Here is a 19,486-nt window from a genome sequence, read left to right as displayed (position 1 = left end):
AGTTTCCCATCCCTGATGTAAAGCATGACCTGCACATGTAAAATATTAGTTGCACCTATATAATCTGTTTTGTAGTTGCAAAAAAAACAATTTATTTTGAGAGTAAATGCAACAACACTTGCAAGCTTGTCAGTTGATATGTGAATAAATTCAATAAGATTTTCAAGCATGCAGCTGAATTTGAGAATGAATGTTTACTAAATTTACTAAACTAAATTTACTGACTGGTGAATATTCCTCTGTGAATTCAAACTAAATTTGCCGATGTCGAATCTGTGCGCCCAGAGTTTTGGCACTAATTTAGCAACTAACCTCAGGCAAAAGTTTTGCAGTTGTAAAAACAAATTCTGCCACCAAGCAGCAGAGAAATATACAAGCTCTGGTGGACAGGGCTTTTTCTTCTGACCAATCAGGTGAGGTGTTGTCATTCTGGAACAAGCTCTCACGTTTCACAGGGTTCTGGTCTGGAAGCACACTTCCCACTGTGCTAAATATGGATCAAATTGTAAGCATTTGTAGCTAGCTAAATGCTATTCACAGAATTTGAAAGCTACAACAAGGCGTCGGTGTGAAGAAGATGAAGGGAATAATTAAAATGAGTGTTTCCACATAGCACAACCACTACAAAGCTAATGCTAGCTAGCTATCTAACTAGCCTTTTTTCTATTGACATTACATGGCTTGCTAACTAGTTAGCATTAGAGCATTTTCTGGTTAGCCTGTATCTAGTGGTTATTAAATTGTGTAACAGAGGAATAGATAAAGCTATGCACTTGTAATTTGGTTGAGACTAAAATTACTTTAGAAAATGATTTGCTCTATGTATATTTGATGTGTAGTTGGTTGGCTTTGATAGTTAGCAAGCTGAGATCTCTGCTCAAGTTGGCTAATGTTAGCTAGCTTGCAAATAATGTTTTGAGGAGAACAGGCTTGCTCCCTGTAGATTCAAGACAAGAAGGGATGGGGAAGAAGATTAAATGTGCAGTTGCTTCATCTGGCTGATGCAGTGTCCAGACAAAATGAGAGCTAACTGCTACAGAGATACGTAAAAGGTGAGATCTCTCAGATTCTATCTTGATTAGCTCGCTAAATGTCAATATCGAACCATGCTTTAACCTTTCTAGGGCAGGCGTTCTGCTAGCGGAACCCCTCGACAACATTCCGCTGAAAAGGCAGCGAGCGAAATTCAAAAATATTTTTTTCAAAGTCCAATACAGCAAATGAAAGAAACTTCTTGTTAATCTACCCATCGTGTCCGATTTCAAAAATGCTTTACAGCTAAAGCACAGCATATGAATATGTTAGCTCACCGCCAAGTAAAAAAAACACAGCCATTTTTCCAGCCAAAGATAGAAGTCACAAAAAGGAAGAAATATAGATAAAATTAATCACTAACCTTTGATGATCTTCATCAGATGACACTCATAGGACATCATGTTATACAATACATGTATGTTTTGTTCGATAATGTGCATATTTATATCCAAAAATCTCAGTTTACATTGGCGCGTTACATGCAGTAATGTTTTGATTCCAAAACATCCGGTGATTTTGCAGAAATACTCAAACATTGATAAAAGATACAAGTGTTATTCACAGAATGAAAGATAGACTTCTCCTTAATGCAACTGCCGTGTCAGATTTTAAAAAAAACTTTACGGAAAAAGCTTAATCTGAGAACGGCGCTCAGAGCCCAATCCAGCCAGAGAAATATCCGCCATGTTGGAGTCAACAGAAGTTAGAAATAATACTATAAATATTCACTTACCTTTGATGATCTTCATCAGAAGGCACTCCCAGGAATCCCAGTTCGACAATAAATGACTGATTTGTTCCATGAAGTCAATCATTTATGTCCAAATAGCCACTTGTTGTTAGCGTCTTCAGCCCATCTTCATGAGGTGCAGGCACATCATCCAGACAAAAAGTTCCGTTACAGGTCATAGAAACAAGTCAAACGATGTATGGAATCAATCGTTAGAATGTTTTTAACATATCCTCAATAAGGTTCCAACCGGAGAATTCCAATGTCTGAAGAAAAGCATTGGAACGAGAGCTAACTCTCTCGTGGCCACGGGTCATGAGACCAAGGCACTCTGCCAGACCACTGACTCAAACAGGTCTCATGAGTCCCTCCTTTATAGTAGAATCCTCAAACAAGTTTCTAAAGACGGTTGACATCTAGTGGAAGCCGTAGGAAGTGTAACTTGACTCCATAGACACTGTGTATTCGGTAGGCCAAGCTTTGAAAAACTACAAACCTCAGATTTCCCACTTCCTAGTTGGATTCTTCTCAGGTTTTCGCCTGCCATATGAGTTCTGTTATACTCACAGACATCATTCAAACAGTTTTAGAAACTTCAGAGTCTTTTCTATCCAATGCTAATAATATTATGCATATATTAGCATCTGGGACAGAGTAGGAGGCAGTTCACTCTGGGCACGCTATTCATCCAAAAGTGAAAATGCTGCCCCCTATCTCTAAAAAAGTTTTAAAATACAGATTTAAGGGCATTGAAGTGGTAAACATAATGGCATAAAAAGGCAACATGCAGTAAGGAGGAGAAAACCATTTGTAAATGTATTATCTCTGTATTAGTATTACCCACATCAGCCCATTAAACACAGCAGGTGTTTCATCTCCACTCTAGGATGATTTTAACAGTGAGATACCACAGCACTTCAGGAGCACAAAGACAACTAAAATATCCCATCAATATTTTCAACTGTCTCAGCTCGCTATTACAGCACCACACATTTCCATTTCTTAAAGGCAGATAAAATTCCTATTGAGACGAGTGGCTGGAAACAGCCGATGACTCTGCCAAAAGCTCCAGCACTGTTCGTTAAGATGAAATGTGTCTGAGCGCCTCTACTTAAACCTGTTAGAGAGTCTAGCCTTGCGTAGTGTGGAACTGTTGTTGACTCCCTTGTGAAGAGGAAGAAAATGAGCACCATGATCATGGTAAAGTAGAGGATGGTAGTGGTGATGATCTGCAGCTTGGAGAAGTAGTGCAAGTCGTAAACAAACAGGTTGACTGCCATGAATAGCCTGATGAGGAAGGAATGCCACCACCAGTGAGTCCTATACAAAACATAAGACACTCTTTAGGTTCGGCTCAATACATTTTTTGACACTGTAGTGACATCTAAGTGCTTGGATCGATGAGCAGAGATAAATTAAGTCATATGAGAAAGAAACATTTGCATCATTTAGAATGTTTTCATGAAACTAAAATAGATTTACTGTTGACACAAAGACTTCACTTTTGGTAGCTAAACATAATGGCACAGATAATCTGGCAAACTGGAAACGTTGGGAATCCGTTTTACAAATATTACATATTGCATTAACATACAAAGAGAGAGAGAGAGCACAGTATACCATTATTGTGATGCCAGATCCATGTATGCATGGCTCCACCCACCTCTGCACACGAGAGGAAGTAGCACAGCAGGATGACAGCCTTGGAGCAGGTGATGAGGAAAATGATGAACACCAGGAACAGGTACCCAAAATGTAGTACATCTGGTGAGATAAAATGTTGAGAAAATACTCAACAATAAATCAAATTCAGTCTCCTTGCTTTTGACATGGGTTCAAATAAAGTATTAGTTATTTACTTATTTGGTCATGTGTAATTAACATTTACAATCTAATAATCAATGAATTACTTGTTTCTTTATGAATCATTATACAAGCACCACTAGGCTAATTCAGGCTCATGGTTGAGTTGCAGACTTGACCCTTGTTCTTACCAGATGCTGTTGATGAAGAAGAGCTGGATGAAGATGCAGCCGAAGGGCTGGATTCACCCATGATGATTCCGGGCATGGCCTTGATGAAGACGGAATGTTCATAGATCTGCCGAGTGATCTTGTTGGTTCGCAATGGCTGCTCAATCGCCTGTATCACAGAGAATAGCATACTTTGAAGAATCTCAAATATAAAATATATTTTGATTTGTTTAACACATTTTTGGTTACTACATGATTCCATATGAGTTAGTTCATAGTGTTGATGTCTTCACTATTATTATACAATGTAGAAAATAGTAGAAATAAAGAAAAACCCTGGAATGAGTAGGTGTGTCAACTTTTGACTGGTACTGCACAATACCCTTGGTGGCATGTCTGGTGGGTTACGTGTGTGTGTCACTGCTATGTCTAAGTTGACTATGAAAACAATTTGGAATTTCCAACACTGTTCCAAAGTTTGGGGTCACTTAGAAATGCCCTTGTTTTTTAAATAAGATATTTAATGGAATATCTACATAGGCATACAGAGGCCCATTATCAGCAACCATCACTCTTGTGTTTCAATGGCACGGTGTGTTAGCTAATCCAAGTTTATAATTTTAAAAGGCTTATTGATCATTCGAAAGCCCTTTTGCCATTATGTTAGCACAGCTGAAAACTGTTGTTCTGATTAAATAAGCAATAAAACTGGCCTTCTTTAGACTAGTTGAGTATCTGGAGCATCAGCATGTGTGTGTTTGATTACAGGCTCAAAATGGCCAGAAACAAATAACTTTCTTCTGAAACTCATCAGTCTATTGTTGTTCAGAGAAATTAAGGCTATGTGAGAAATTCCCAAGAATTTGAAGATCTCGTACAACTCTGTGTACTACTCTCTTCACAGAACAGCGCAAACTGGTTCTAACCAGAGTGGGAGGCCCCGGTGCACAAATGAGCAAGAGGACAAGTACATTAGAGTGTCAAGTTTGAGAAACAGACGCCTCCCAAGTCCTCAACTGGCAGCTTCATTAAATAGAACCCACAAAACACCAGTCTCAATGTCAACAGTGAAGAGGCGACTCCGGGATGCTGGCCTTCTAGGCAGAGTTCCTCTGTCCAGTGTCTGTGTTCTTTTGCCCATCTCAATATTTTATTTTTATTGGCCAGTCTGAGATATGGCCTTTTCTTTGCAACTCTGCCTAGAAGGCCAGCATCCCGGAGTCGCCTCTTCAATGATGATGTTGAGACTGGTGTTTTACGGGTACTATTTAATGAAGCTGCGCACAGATTCAACATCGGCTAATGTAGTTTTAATTCACAGAAGAATATTCACCATTCGCAAGTTTAGTAAATGAGTTGCATTAGTTTTAAAATTTAGTTCCATGCTTGCAAATGTTATTTAATTTAACATATGAACTTGCATGTTTGCAAGTGTTCTTGCATTTATTCTCAAAATAAGTTAAATGTTTGCAAATATTTTTTTGCAACTACAAAACTGATTATATAGGTGCAATGTTACATGTGCAAATCATACTTTACATGCTTGTACACTTAAGGCACTATTTTACCTTCATAAATAAATAGTGTTTGAATTCTCACAGTAAAGGGGGTATGGTTCTGTCCCATGGAGATAGTTAGAGGATGCAACATTGTATCTGTCCCATTATGGCTTCAGCGAGAGCATGGGCAGCTCCATTGCTATAGATTTTGAAGTAGTCAAATTTCTTCTACTACTTCTATGAGTTGGAGTGTATTGTTTGAACATGTATAAAGCAAAGGTTGGTGATTTACTGCCACCTGTAGTTATGGAATGTTTGCTCACGAGGATAATTCATTGGCTGATCCCGCTTGATGACCTGGATGAAATGACATGATCGTTCCTTAGCCCACAGGAAGTTCCACCCAGTTGACTACTTCAAAATGGTGAAAGTCCTCAATGGACTAAAATTGTATTTTGGGCACTAGAGTCCACTATCTACTGTATCTATATGTTCTGTCCATAGCTATTCGCATTTCTGACAACTAAAAAAAACAAGAAAACGGATGAACATGCGTATTTTAAATGTTACGCATATGCGTAATTGTTTCAGTTGGTTCACGCCTCTCTGTTTGTCGTCCCCGAGCCAAGCTGTATGTTTTTACCCTGTATCTCTATGCACATATTCTGCGCAGAAGGTATACCAGTGACATCCGAGAAAGACTGACACGGGATCACCAATCATTTCCTTGACTGGGAATGACGTCCCTCCAGTACATTCCAGTTATATTTAGAGCCTATATATAGTGGATGCGCCCCCTATCCGTTATTGTTCCAGCTTCACTGGGAAGCCGACCATTTATTCCCAGAGATAGGTCTTGAAATATTGATGCTTGGTAGAATAATTTAATTGACACTGCCATAATGATCGATTTATAGATATAAATTGTTTAGATATGCCTATTTATGTAATTCCAAATTATTTGAACGCATATGTATACGCCCTATTTCAGTCCTCTCTTGGAAAAACACATCGACTCCAGAACGTTTCAAAACACAATCTGCCAACACGCACCCACCAGCACAATACATTGAGGTAAAGTAGAAGTGCATTGAGTGGAGAACGTCTTTATATTGCGACACTAGTATAGTGATATCACACCGAAACCAGTTGAAATCCCCTGCTTTCTAAGTAAGTGAGCTGTATGTACTAGGCTACTCTGCACCCGGTATCCGCCCATATTCGCGCTAAGGCCAAACTCAGCTGAATCGACAGTAGCAGGCCAAGCGCTGGATCAAATGTAAAATTCAATTGATTAATTTCCTTACTTTCGTCTGCTTTTTCAAATAAGTTTAATCTACATAAATGGGGCCGTTTCATTGTGAAGTAGGAAATGTAGAGATCGTGTGAAAAGGGAGGATTATCTGCTTGACTTGTTATTTGGTCGCAACTTCGGACGCGGAACTCCATACGCTAAAGGTAAAACAATTTACAAGATCGCTACATTTGTATCAATTTACACAATGGATACAGGGGTGACATTGTATCCCTTCGCCGGTAACTTCATTTTTTGTTGGGTCTGTATTGATTTCATAATTTGCTGGACATTTGCAGCTAAAGTATAGTTGTTTATTCAAACTACGCCCAATTGTTAACCTAATGTCTGAAGTGCAGACCTATGCGGTATTTATGGCGGCTTCAAACTCAACTCGCCCATGAACGCTGCAGGTTCTACGGTGTTTACACATAGCGTTCAATCCATTGTGCCACCAGATAACGTTCGTGTTAAATAAATTCGCACACGGCTAATCTAGTTAACTAATACTTGCGGGGATCTGCATAATCTAGGCTACTCTATCCATGTGGAACTACTCCAGTTATTGTAGGCTACAGCCAGTCACCCTGAGGGTGTATCGATAAGGGTGTTTTGTTCTCCTCATTTCACGTATAGAGTATTTTACTAATGACTAGTAGTAGGCCTACACTTTACAATGGAAGCTACTGCTGTCATTAGGCATTGGTTGACTGCCAATGAAAATGGTTGAAAGGATCACTTTATCTATCATCAGATTGTGAATAAGTAAACTGCATAAAATGGACACTGTTTGATTTTTTTTTTATAGGGGACTATTTGTCTACTCTTTCACAATACTTTACCACAATATTGCCATGTATTTTACTGTAACTTGTAATTGATCTGAAACCAGAACTCGGGGAGAGTGCTTGATTGGACATTACAACCTTGTTGATGACTGGTAATGCAGCTGACTGTACAGGTGTCAGGACTAGCCAATCATGAACACGCTTTCGATTTCCTGCAGGATGTGAGGATATGAAAGGGTTCTCAATATTGTACTAACAGAGCAAGCGTTGTGGCCAAGTTATTAAACCTACTGTACAATAATTGTGTCAGTGGTAGAATCTGAAAGTCGTGATTCATCTGTATTTACCTTATCCACACTGTAGGCAATAGTTTCTGGTGATGACAGTGATTTATTAGGCCTATAATGTCATATTCAATAGAAATAGTAGGCATAAGTGCTATACTTAAGCAATAAGGCCAGAGGGGGTGTGGTATATGGCCAATATACCACGGCTAAGGGAACTTCTTGTGCGTAATGCAGAGTGCCTGGATACAACCCTTAGCCGTGGTATATTGGCCATATACCACAAACCCCCGAGGTGCCTTATTAGTATTATAAACTGTTTACCAACGTAGTTACAGCAGTAAAAATAAACGTTTTGTCATACCCATGGAATACTGTTTGATATACCACAGATTTCAGCCAATCCGCATTCAGGGCTCGAACCATCCAGTTTATAATGCTCCTTTTGTTTCATGCATTTTCAGAGGGAGTACATCAATAGGTGTAGAACTCCAGGCTGATCATTTCAAGGGGCGTATGAAAAGTGTGATGAAACACTAACTTTGTTAGTAAATTTATACCTCAGTTGGGTGAAGACATGGGTGAGGTCTTCTTTTTTGTTTGTATTGACAATACAAGATTCTCAGAAAACTGACCTCAGTATTATACCCAGCAGGGTATGTTTTTGAACAGGGAAACTGTAGGGACAGTTGTTGTTCACATACCGTCTGCAGAGCAGTGTGTGCTTCCTAGTTGTTTGTCAATTTTGGGACCATTATGTAACATCATAGATCTGTGTCTACTGCCTGAGGCCAGATCCCATTGTGTAGCTGTTACTCGCAACTATCTTTTGAACGTGTGTTGTTACAGTTAGAGAGACATTTCAGTTGGAGGATCATTTAGTAGCAACATTTGTGGGTATGATATTTGGGGGAATTGTAAACGTCAATCTTCTGTTCAAACAATGTTAAATAATGATGACAAGTCATTATTTAATCAGGGGGAACAGTGATTGTGCCAATTCAAAGTAATATAAAAGTCAACAGACCTGAGGGCAGGCAGCTTATGTATATCTTTCCAGAATTCCAGTCTCTTTCATAGTTTTCCATATCTTCTCCTTGTTGATAATCCCATTTAAGAATGATAGTAGAGTATAATATCAAATGTTATTGGTCACATACACATGGTTAGCAGATGTTAATGCGAGTGTAGCGAAATGCTTGTGCTTCTAGTTCCGACTATGCCGAAATATCTAGCAAGTAATCTAACAAATTCACAACAACTACCTTATACACAGAAATGTAAAGGGCCGAATAAGAATAGGTACATATAAATATATCGGTGAGCGATGGCGTGCGGCATAATATAATAATATATACACTCATCCCATTTTCTGTAAAATTGCAGGATGAAGTTGGATAGAATGTAAACATTATTGTATCCACAGAGATCTGTTATTGTATACATTCCCTTTCAGCTCTGGAGAACATAGGAGGGAAATTGTGCAAATGAAATGCAATCTGGAGACATTCGGGACAAAATACAATTTTTTATTTGCACTTAAGTTTAGTTTAAGGGAATTAATACAACTTGACCAGATGGCTATGGAGAAGGGGGGAGAAATTCTTCATATCCTCAGCTTCATTCTCACTATGTGTGTGTAGGGTTGGAACATTTCAGAAACTTTCCAGAAATGTCCAGGTTTGGGAGATCCCAGTTGAAGGATTGTTGTGTCGATGGTTAATGTGTAGCTCTAAAAGGTTTTATATATTCACTGACCTTATTTCTGTGTGCTTTCTCTCCCACAGGTGAAGGATGACAGAATACAAGCTGGTGGTGGTGGGAGCAGGAGGTGTGGGCAAGAGCGCGCTCACCATCCAGCTCATTCAGAACCACTTTGTGGATGAATATGACCCCACCATCGAGGTAATAAGTAGTTTCAGTACACCATTGTCTCTTACTTCAGCAAGGCATGTCTGGGAATCGGGAGACAAAAATCTTTTAGAAATAAAGTTGTGTAAAAATGTAGTTCTAGCAGGTTTTTCTGGTTGAAGATGAAAGAAGCCAAACAGGTTTTGATCATTTCTGATCATTTTCTGTTATTTGAATAAATTAATATTATAATATCATCAACATGGTGTCTTTCAGTCAGTTTAATTTTGTTGGTTGATGATAGATTACTATGTGATTAAATGCTTTAGTAGTTTCACATGTCAGATATTATTACTCAATTATACTTTCTGAAAGCTATCAATTTTATGACTGCTTGAAGATTGAGTGCATTTTTCCCTTGGTGCACATACAGTCGCTCTTAGTCATCCCATCCATTCTCTCTGATTCTAATATTATTGAATTTCCTCAGCGACTTTATTAGATGAGCATTCTATGACCATATAGTTAGGTCTAGACGTTCTGATTCCTAGTCAGGTAGACTGGACACCTATGAATATGTGATCATTCATAAGTGTCCAGTCTACCTGATTATCGCTAAGGTGCCCCTCCTGACCCAACCCATCCCTCTCTTTCTCTCTCCCTCCTTCAGGACTCGTACAGGAAGCAGGTGGTGATTGATGGGGAGACATGTCTGCTGGACATCCTGGACACTGCAGGTCAGGAGGAGTACAGCGCCATGAGGGACCAATACATGAGGACAGGGGAGGGCTTCCTCTGTGTCTTCGCCATCAACAACACCAAGTCCTTCGAGGACATCCACCACTATAGGTGAGCCAGACTCTTCCCTTGTAGAGGACATCCACCACTATAGGTCAGCTAGACTCTTCCCTTGTAGAGGACATCCACCACTATAGGTGAGCTAGACTCTTCCCTTGTAGAGGACATCCACCACTATAGGTTGAGCCAGACTCTTCCCTTGTAGAGGACATCCACCACTATAGGTTGAGCCAGACTGAGCCAGACTCTTCCCTTGTAGAGGACATCCACCACTATAGGTTGAGCCAGACTCTTCCCTTGTAGAGGACATCCACCACTATAGGTTGAGCCAGACTCTGTGATGCAGTTTCCAAGCAGACACGGTTCTGCAAACTCTATCCCCTTAACTATGTGTCAATGCCAACAGCACTTTATACTTGTAAATACAACCCACTCTTTAAAAAACTTTACCCAGATTGTGTGTGAAATCAATAACCCCAAAAAACGAGTAAATTCCCTACTTACTTTGGACAACCAAAGCATTACACTGTTGTTTAACCCTTGCCTTCCCTGTCGTCTTTGTTCTCCAGAGAGCAGATCAAGCGGGTGAAAGACTCAGAAGACGTACCAATGGTGCTGGTGGGGAACAAGTGTGACCTGCCGTCCCGGACAGTGGACACCAAACAGGCTCAGGACTTAGCGCGCAGCTATGGCATCCCCTTCATTGAGACCTCGGCCAAAACGAGACAGGTGAGAGACCGAGACAACAGGCCGTAGTGGACATAACCATGGCACAAATAGCAACCATGGCCATGGTTTTTAACATGACGGCCATTGATTGGCTAGCCTGAAAATCCAGACTGAATTCAGTGAAGTGAAATGTAGCGTTATTCAGTCTGGATTCCAAGGATACTTTAGCTCTGCTACATATCCAGTTGAAGATGGATTTGGGACAGATTTACTAAGCGTTACCTGGTATAACTTTGCACCTTTTATTAAATCAAGCCCATGTAATAGTGAAGGGTTGCTTGTAGCTTTGAGTGTATTTCCTGGTGTGAAAACAGAAACCATTTAACAATGTTCTCCACAGATCAATTTTCATTATTGTGGCAAGATTACTTCTTACCAGCTGTGTCAGGTGTCCTTGCAATGGCTTTTTACAATCATGGCCACTTCAATCTCACAAAATCCTGTGATCCTCTTATGACTCCGAAGGTACTTTTTGATTTCTGTTGGTGTCAGTGTCTATGTGCTCGGTTTCTAAATGGTGCTTGGAAATATATCAGGTTTCCACTGCAAAGTCCCCTTGCTTATATAATTATTGATATATGAGTAATTGTTCTATCTGTGCATGCCCCTCTGTCATGGTAATGTGGGAAGTCTTCAAAACGGATCTGGCAATCAACAAATCTGTACATTTCTCACTGAATCTTCACCAAAGAGGGGAATTTATCAGTAATGGTTTTGTGGCGGGGTAATAATCATGCTTGATGGACAGTGGGATGGGTGTGATCCTGTGCTGCATCGTGTTTGTGGTTGGTGGTGTGTGTGTCGGCATGCTTTGCGTGGCTGGCTGGCACTGTGATATATTTGGCAGTCGGTGAGGTGAACCTTCTGCTCTCTTTGCATCGGTCCAATCACAACTCTTTCTGGGGACACAGGGGACACTGATTGGTCTCTTCCAGTTCTCTTCTCCATTTTCATTGGTCGATTCGACCAGCTATCTGTTGTTGCCCTTGTACTGAATAATACACACACCACTTTTCACACCTTTTACAATGACACTTAGTATAATGTTTGTACCTGTCATGCCCCTGTGAAGTTAAATTACTACAATGTTTTGAAGTCTACAACGAGGACCTTAGATTTATACATCAGCTCCATACACATCTATATGTACACTTGTCTTAGTCTTGCATCCCAAATGTTTAAAAGAAATAGAAGCTCCATGCACAGTGGTGCGACTTTTTCAACGTGCTGGTTATGGCAAGGACAACCGAGTATCCAATAAAAACTGCTCAGTGAGTGTCCACATAGTTATCCCTATATTCCCTAACACTGAGGGAGTCCACATAGTTATCCCTATATTCCCTAACACTGAGGGAGTCCACATAGTTATCCCTATATTCCCTAACACTGAGGGAGTCCACATAGTTATCCCTATATTCCCTAACACTGAGGGAGTCCACATAGTTATCCCTATATTCCCTAACACTGAGGGAGTCCACATAGTTATCCCTATATTCCCTAACACTGAGGGAGTCCATAGTTATCCCTATATTCCCTAACGCTGAGGGAGTCCACATAGTTATCCCTATATTCCCTAACGCTGAGGGAGTCCACATAGTTATCCCTATATTCCCTAACACTGAGGGAGTCCACATAGTTATCCATATATTTCCTAACACTGAGGGAGTCCACATAGTTATCCATATATTCTTTAACTGAGGAGAGCTGTGTTTCGCACTGCAGAGAGTGGAGGATGCCTTTTACAGTCTGGTACGGGAGATCAGGCTGTACCGGCTGAAAAAGCTCAGCAAGGAAGAAAAGACCCCGCTCTGCGTCAAGCTTAAAAAGTGTGTTGTTATGTGAAAGGGGTAAGTGTGTCGTGGCCGTGCTCCCTCCCGTCCATCAGGTGTGCGTGTCGGAGGGTGTTGTACGCGTGGTCCCGGGCAGGGAAAGTAGTGCTGCTTGCTCCTTGGTGGGTGGGATCCATTCCTGTCTAAACTAACCTCCTGGGATCTGCTGGGCCGTGGGATCTCCTTGAAACCAGGCATCCATGTTGGTTTCTACTCCTGTGGTATCTCTGTCTCTATGTGTTTATACTATCATGGAGTGCTGATCATTCTCTAGTCTGCTCAAATGAGATCTGATCTGTGTGATTAATGGAGGTTGTGATCATCTGGGCTGAAATTAAGTGTTGAAATGATGACCCAAGGAAGTGTGATTACTAAGAGGACAACACAGAGGTGTTCCACTGAAACTCAAGTCCTGGGCCAACTGTGAGTCATCCATGTTGTTATGGCACAGATACTCCCTTTGTGTCTCTCTCTTGTTCTTTCTCTCAATCTCTCTGTCGCAATCTGAAATGACCACCCATTGCATCAGGAAGGAAACCAATGTCGTGCTCAGCGAATGACAAAGACCTGGTTATTTTTTGTCTCATTGTGGCACCATTGATTGTGTCTGTGCTCTCTGCTGGGCCAGCTGATGCTGCGAATCCACCTTCCAACGAATCCATACACAATTAACACATTTGTAACATACTATTAGTGCACACCAAAATGCTATCCTATTCCCTATAGTCAAAAGTAGTGCACTATATTGTGAAATAGGGGAGCCATTTCAAACGCCCCCTTTACATTTGCATCTGACCCAGCTTTCATGTTAGTCACAGATGAGAACATCCATGTTTTTGAGAAGTTTTCAAAATGAACCGTAACTTATCTTTTTCTTTTCCCCAGGGTGTCGATGATGCCTTTTACACATTAGTGCGGGAAATCCGAAAACACAAAGAGAAGATGAGCAAGGAGGGCAAGAAGAAGAAAAAGAAGTCCAAGGCAAAGTGTATACTCATGTGAATAATGACCCCCCCCCTTTTCAAGATAGAAAAAAATGTGTTCAAACTGTTTAATACATTTTTGTACATTACACTAAATTATTAGCCTCTTATCTAAGTAACCACAACACCGAATATCGAAATGAACCCCTTTTTGTCTGCCCGCATTTTTTTTTGCTAATTTGAAACTAAGCTTTACTTAGTGTTTAGTGCCAGTTGCCCAGAAGTGTTGGTCCAATAGGTTGATTATCAATTAGGAGTGGTACACTGTAGGGACATTTTGGACAATAGAAAAACCAAGCCTAAAAAGCTTATTTTCCCTCTGCTAGTAGAGCATTAGCAGAAGAGGTTGTTGTAGTACATGCTTCTAACAGTATGGGGGAGAGTTGAATTCCATCCGTAGTGCCTAAAAGCCTGTTTTTAGCATGGGCAACGCCATTGAGGACTTTCACAATTTTTAAATAGTCAACTGGGGACTTACTATGGGTTATGGAAGGATCACATGATTCCATCTGGGTCATCAGGAGGGATCAGACAATGAATTATACTTGTGAGCAAACATTTCATAACTGCAGGTGGCAGTAAATTGTCTTTATACCTGTTCAAAAAGCACACTCCAGGTGGCACTATGCACCCTTTCAGTTTGTCAACTCGCAGTAGTAGAAGAAGACAATTGACCACTTCAAAATGGAAATGGCCTCAATGACGCTGCCCATGCTCACAGACGCCATAATGGGAAAGATGCAATGCTGCGATTTCTATCTAAGTTTATGATTCCATTCGATACCATAGGACCCTCAAACTCAACTCTGGACCTCAAAGCCAGTTCCACTGCATTTTTTTCATTGGTTCCCTCTAGTCAGGGACTGATTTAGACCTGTGACACCAGGTGTGTGTGCAATTATCAGGTAGAACAGAAAATCAGCAGGCTCCAGACCTTGTAGGAGTTGAGTACCCCTGCCATAGGACAAGGAGTAACAACCGGGAGGCACGACCAACACTTGATTAGGGGAAATTACAAATGTCCTGGCCGCTGTGTGTAATAATGCCCATCCTCCTACATTAGACTCCTAGATATGATTCAATAATATCATGCAGTTCTTTTAGCATGCATATGAACTTTACTACTGTACCTAGTTAAAAAAAAAAAAAGGTTACCCATTTAATTCACTTGTAATCTGTTAATGCTTTTTTTGTAATTGGTGAGCAGTGATTTCCTGCCTACAGGAGAGACTTTCCTTTTTGCATGCAATGTGTTCTTACGGGGAATGGCACTGTGATGCTCATACTGTATGATACTGATACAGCCTCTAGGGCCAGGAACAAGGAGCTCTGTTCCAGTTGGGGGACACAGGTTTTTATAGTGTTTCGGGACTTGAGAGTCAATCCATATTCACCAAACCTGATCTGACCTTTTGGGTAGAAACCAGTTGTTGAGTGGTGGGAAACCTTCTCAACAACTGAATTGCTCCAGGTGGCAGGTTTGAAGCATAATATATTTTTATATAAAGAGAGGCATCAGAACAGCAAGATTCTGCCAGTGATTTTGAAAAGGACATGCAGCTAATGTTGTGTTGCTCAGTGGCACTGCATGTTGCTTAAAACCCATCACAAGCCAGTGTCTCCTGTAGTTATTTTATCATTAGATTTGATATTCCCTGCTCATTACGAATGTCCTAGAAGATGAGGTATTTGTTCCTGAAGAGACCTTGTTTAAGCTATGAACTTCCCTCTTATCCTCAGGATTGGTGTATTTTGCGTCATGTTTTGTTTTTTGAAGGTAGTTCACTGGAGTAACACATTTGACCTCAGCTAATTGAGCCAGCAAATCAAGATCTGGGCTTCCTTGTTACAGTTTAGCATCTGAAGTGTTGAGTGCAAAAAAAAATTGCATGCCTAAATCAAACCTAAACTTTAAACTAAGTCATCTAATGTCGACTACGTAGATGTGTTCTTCGGGTGAACTATCTTCTTAAAGAATAGTGACTCATTGTCTTCAGATGCAGGACATAAAGCACCCCAACAGATCCTAACAGAATATGCCTTGCACATTTCCCCAATCCTTTGTTTTGTATTTATGGCTGCCATAAACTTACTCTCCTTTTTTGGATTGGCTAGATTAGGCAAAACAAATCTTAAAGGCCTTGTTTTGTCCTAACACTTATTATTATTATTATTATTATATATATTTTTTACTTCTACAAAAGATGCATCCTAATAGTAATGGTGTCATGATAAGGGTGTTCAAAAAATGTATTGTTTATATGAATTTTTCTAAATCACCTTTGGGTGTTTTTTGGAGTTTGGGTGGGAAGGTGTTGAGGGTTTTTCTGTGCTGGCTTTCAAGTGAAATGACTCGTCCAGTCCAATAATTTTTATGTCACGTTTATCTTTCACAGGTTGTTGCATCCAAGTGATGTAGTAACTGGAACTGATGTCTGCAAATGAGGCAATAATTGCCATTTTAAATGAGTTTTTAGAGAAAAAAGTCAATTGATAACACGGAATATTTGCTTTTAAGGGTCAATGCATATTTCACCACCTTATTACTAGTTTTTGACCTTGGGGCTTCTTACACATTGCCTTTTGTGCTGCCATCGTGCTTCAGTCAGACAGCATAGGCTTCTCTGTCACGTCTGATCAAGAGCTACAAACTCGGTGCTGTTTGAGAGGAACAAGATTCTAAATTGAAACATAATATACAATATGTTTACACAACCACCCTAAGAACCCAAATCTGATTATTTCTTTTTATATCCAATCTTTTCTTCTGACTGTCCACACAGTTTTACATGTGACCCATATCAGATTTGCACATTCACACTGATGTAGCACACAGATGCAATGCTCGTTTCCTGCCTCTGTTCTTTTCCATTTCGGGTGCTTCTTATGTGCATAAAAACGCTTCAGAAGAAAATAATCTGATCCGAGCATCCAGACATAGGTCGCACATAGAGGATCGGGTTTGTATCAGGGTTATGATCTACATATGGAGGTGGTATAAATCAAAAGTCCAAAGATCAGATTCCATGTGTTTTTTTGCTGTTTACACAGGGAAAATATCAGATGGGTATCAGATATGCAATTAATTGGCAATAGATCTGAATTGGCTGCCTGTGTAAGTGCAGCCTTAGTTCTTAGGATTTATATTTTTTGACCCACTTTGATTAAATCCCTTTTGTTACTAAAGTTAGATATTAACTGCTAATGCATTTTTGATTATGGGAACCCATTTGTTAAAAATACTGTATCAAGAAAAGTAACTATAGCGAAATGTGTTGAAATGTTCCTCCTCCCTTTTATTATGTGCCAATGGCTGATTTCTGAGAAAAAAAATGTATAATTTATACCTGGATCGTATTTTAACAACCTATTGTCATATTTTGTAAATTGTGCTTCATTTTGTTGGTGTGTCTAAATGAATGTTGCTTTAATGGAGTTTTCACTACTCCTCTCTGTTTGTGTATGATGGGACTCGGGAGAGTGACTGGGTCCAGGTCTAGGGGAGAGGGACTGGGTCCAGGTCTAGGGGAGAGGGACTGGGTCCAGGTCTAGGGGAGAGTGACTGGGTCCAGGTCTAGGGGAGAGTGACTGGGTCCAGGTCTAGGGGAGAGTGACTGGGTCCAGGTCTAGGGGAGAGTGACTGGGTCCAGGTCTAGGGGAGTGAATGAATGACCACTGTTGAACACGTCAGTAGAGATCTCTTTTTGGGAAGTGTGTAGCGTGGTGATCTGATCACAGATCCATTTTTTCCATGAATCTCACCACTCCTATTTAATGTGTAATAAAGAAATGAGGAATTGACTCTGTCTCCTCATCTTTGCTCATATTTGTGCCCCAGGAATTCTAGGGTTATTTTGGTGCTGTCTGCCAGTTCGTAGTGGGCCTATCTGAAGTCATACTTCCGCTCATATATTCCCTGGTGGAGGCTTCCATGAGTGCTGTTCTATTGTTATTTATGAACATGAGGGAGCTGTAGGTGGAGATGCATGATCATGCCTCATGTTTGGACAGAAGCACAGCACCCTCAGACACCTAGTTTATTACTATTTATTATGGATCCCCATTAGCTGTTGCCAAGGCAGCAGATACTCTTCCTGGGGTCCAGAAAAATTAAAGCAGTTATACAATTTAAAAAACATTATAGTACATTCACAACAGATTTCCAAACACTTTAAGTGTGTGCCCTCAGGCCCCTACTCTACAACACAAAATCCATTGGTACGTGTATAGTTTATCATGCTGGTTGAGAGATTAGGTAGATTGACATATTACCAAAAATGTATAACATGAAGATGCATGTGTGGATGACAGTGGATTAACAGTATCATTGATGAATAGTTGTTTAGGGTTGTAGTCTTGAAGTTCAACCAGATGGTGCATCATGTCATGAGTTTGGCCAGCATTGGTCACTGTTTTCTCACGCTGTTGTGTCTGACTGAGGCTAACAGCCAGAGCATCAAGTGTAACCAGGGAATGGAGCCCCTAGACTGAGACAGCCATCTGCATATTGCACATGCTATAATCAGGGTTGGGTAGGTTACTTTCTAAATGTAATCCGTTACAGTTACCGGTCCAAAATTGTAATCAGTAACGTAACTTTTGGATTACCTGCCATATGCTGCATTTGCTATAGGCCTATTGTTAAGGTTTTTGTTGGTGACACTTTGATATCTTGATAATCCACAGATGAAACAATAACAAAATGGTCACCCCACCTCTGTTTTGGTAAAAAGCTGAGGGATGGGCTTGGAGAAATGTAACCCCTCTCAAATGAATAGGCAGAGCTATGGATGCAAGATCTGACCATCCATGTTTTAACCATGTTATGAGGCTATAAAGTGTTTGTTTACATTTACAATGTTTACAATAACTGGAGAAAAATAAGCTTATGTTTTGGGTTCTCATGTGTGCCCAGCAACAGCCCCAAAACATTACTGCTCTAGAGGAGATCTGCATGGAGGAATGGGCCAAAATACCAGCAACAGTGTGTGAAAACCTTGTGAAGACTTACAGAAAACGTTTGACCTCTGTCATTGCCAACAAAGGGTATATAACAAAGTATTGAGATAAACTTTTGTTATTCACCAAATACTTATTTTCCACCATAATTTGCTAATAAATTCATTACAAATCCTACAATGTGATTTTCTGGATTTTTTTTCTAATTTTGTCTGTCATAGTTGAAGTGTACCTATGATGAAAATTACAGGCCTCTCTCATCTTTTTAAGTGGGAGAACTTGCACAATTGGTGGCTGACTAAATACTTTTTTGCCCCACTGTATATATATATAATTTATAAGTCCAAAAATGGATGCAGCAACTACAGATTGCCCCTTTAAGTCTATCAAAAGTGTGCGAGTTTGAACATGTGTCCATTAGGCCTATGGTTTGCATTTTTTATCAGCATGAATTAGATTGAGCAATAAAAGCCCCATTTTTATTCCAGAGGCTGTGATCCGCACTGTGCAGCTGTTGCAAGAGCACATTTTTCCCTGGCTGTCCATTGGTTTAAAAAATAATGATAGGCAGCTTATTATTGGGTTCAAATACACATTTAGATCTGTGAACAGCCATCCACAACAACCACAATCCGTAAGGCGCAAATAGCTAAATGAGAGAGCGACAGTGTGATTCACATCAATGCGCTATGTAGATAACAATAATAAGCGATATCTGTATAGCCGTTGACTAC

The 19,486-nt window shown here is 40.2% G+C and overlaps 1 protein-coding gene across 5 annotated transcripts; it reads left to right on the top strand.

The window, feature by feature from the left end:
* Positions 1-449: 449 nt before the first annotated feature.
* LOC139373653 (GTPase KRas-like) lies at positions 450-18,927 on the top strand. Of its 5 annotated transcripts, XM_071114430.1 has the most exons (6): positions 450-505; positions 944-1,052; positions 9,391-9,508; positions 10,125-10,303; positions 10,822-10,981; positions 13,696-18,921. In XM_071114430.1, the coding sequence occupies exons 3-6, from the start codon at positions 9,398-9,400 to the stop codon at positions 13,810-13,812; spliced, it is 567 nt and encodes a 188-aa protein (XP_070970531.1). In that variant the 5' UTR covers positions 450-505; positions 944-1,052; positions 9,391-9,397; the 3' UTR covers positions 13,813-18,921. The 5 variants fall into 5 exon arrangements, with proteins under 5 accessions (XP_070970531.1, XP_070970520.1, XP_070970509.1 ...); XM_071114419.1 differs by having other exon boundaries at positions 452-1,052; XM_071114408.1 differs by lacking the exons at positions 450-505; positions 944-1,052 and adding an exon at positions 6,044-6,695 and having other exon boundaries at positions 13,696-18,927.
* The last annotated feature ends 559 nt before the right edge of the window (positions 18,928-19,486 follow it).

The sequence above is a fragment of the Oncorhynchus clarkii genome, chromosome 2 (genome assembly GCF_045791955.1).
Source record: "Oncorhynchus clarkii lewisi isolate Uvic-CL-2024 chromosome 2, UVic_Ocla_1.0, whole genome shotgun sequence".
Classification (NCBI taxonomy): Eukaryota; Metazoa; Chordata; class Actinopteri; order Salmoniformes; family Salmonidae; genus Oncorhynchus; species Oncorhynchus clarkii.
Note: the sequence above shows the minus strand (reverse complement) of the source record. Positions and strands in the feature narration are given on the sequence as shown.

Excerpts from the sequence above, each read along its gene's own strand:
- LOC139373653 (XM_071114408.1), top strand. The coding sequence starts at position 9,398 with ATGACAGAATACAAGCTGGTGGTGGTGGGAGCAGGAGGTGTGGGCAAG. Across the intron at positions 9,509-10,124 it reads AATATGACCCCACCATCGAG|GACTCGTACAGGAAGCAGGT; the intron begins GTAATAAGTAGT and ends TCCCTCCTTCAG. Across the intron at positions 10,982-13,695 it reads CCTCGGCCAAAACGAGACAG|GGTGTCGATGATGCCTTTTA; the intron begins GTGAGAGACCGA and ends TCTTTTCCCCAG.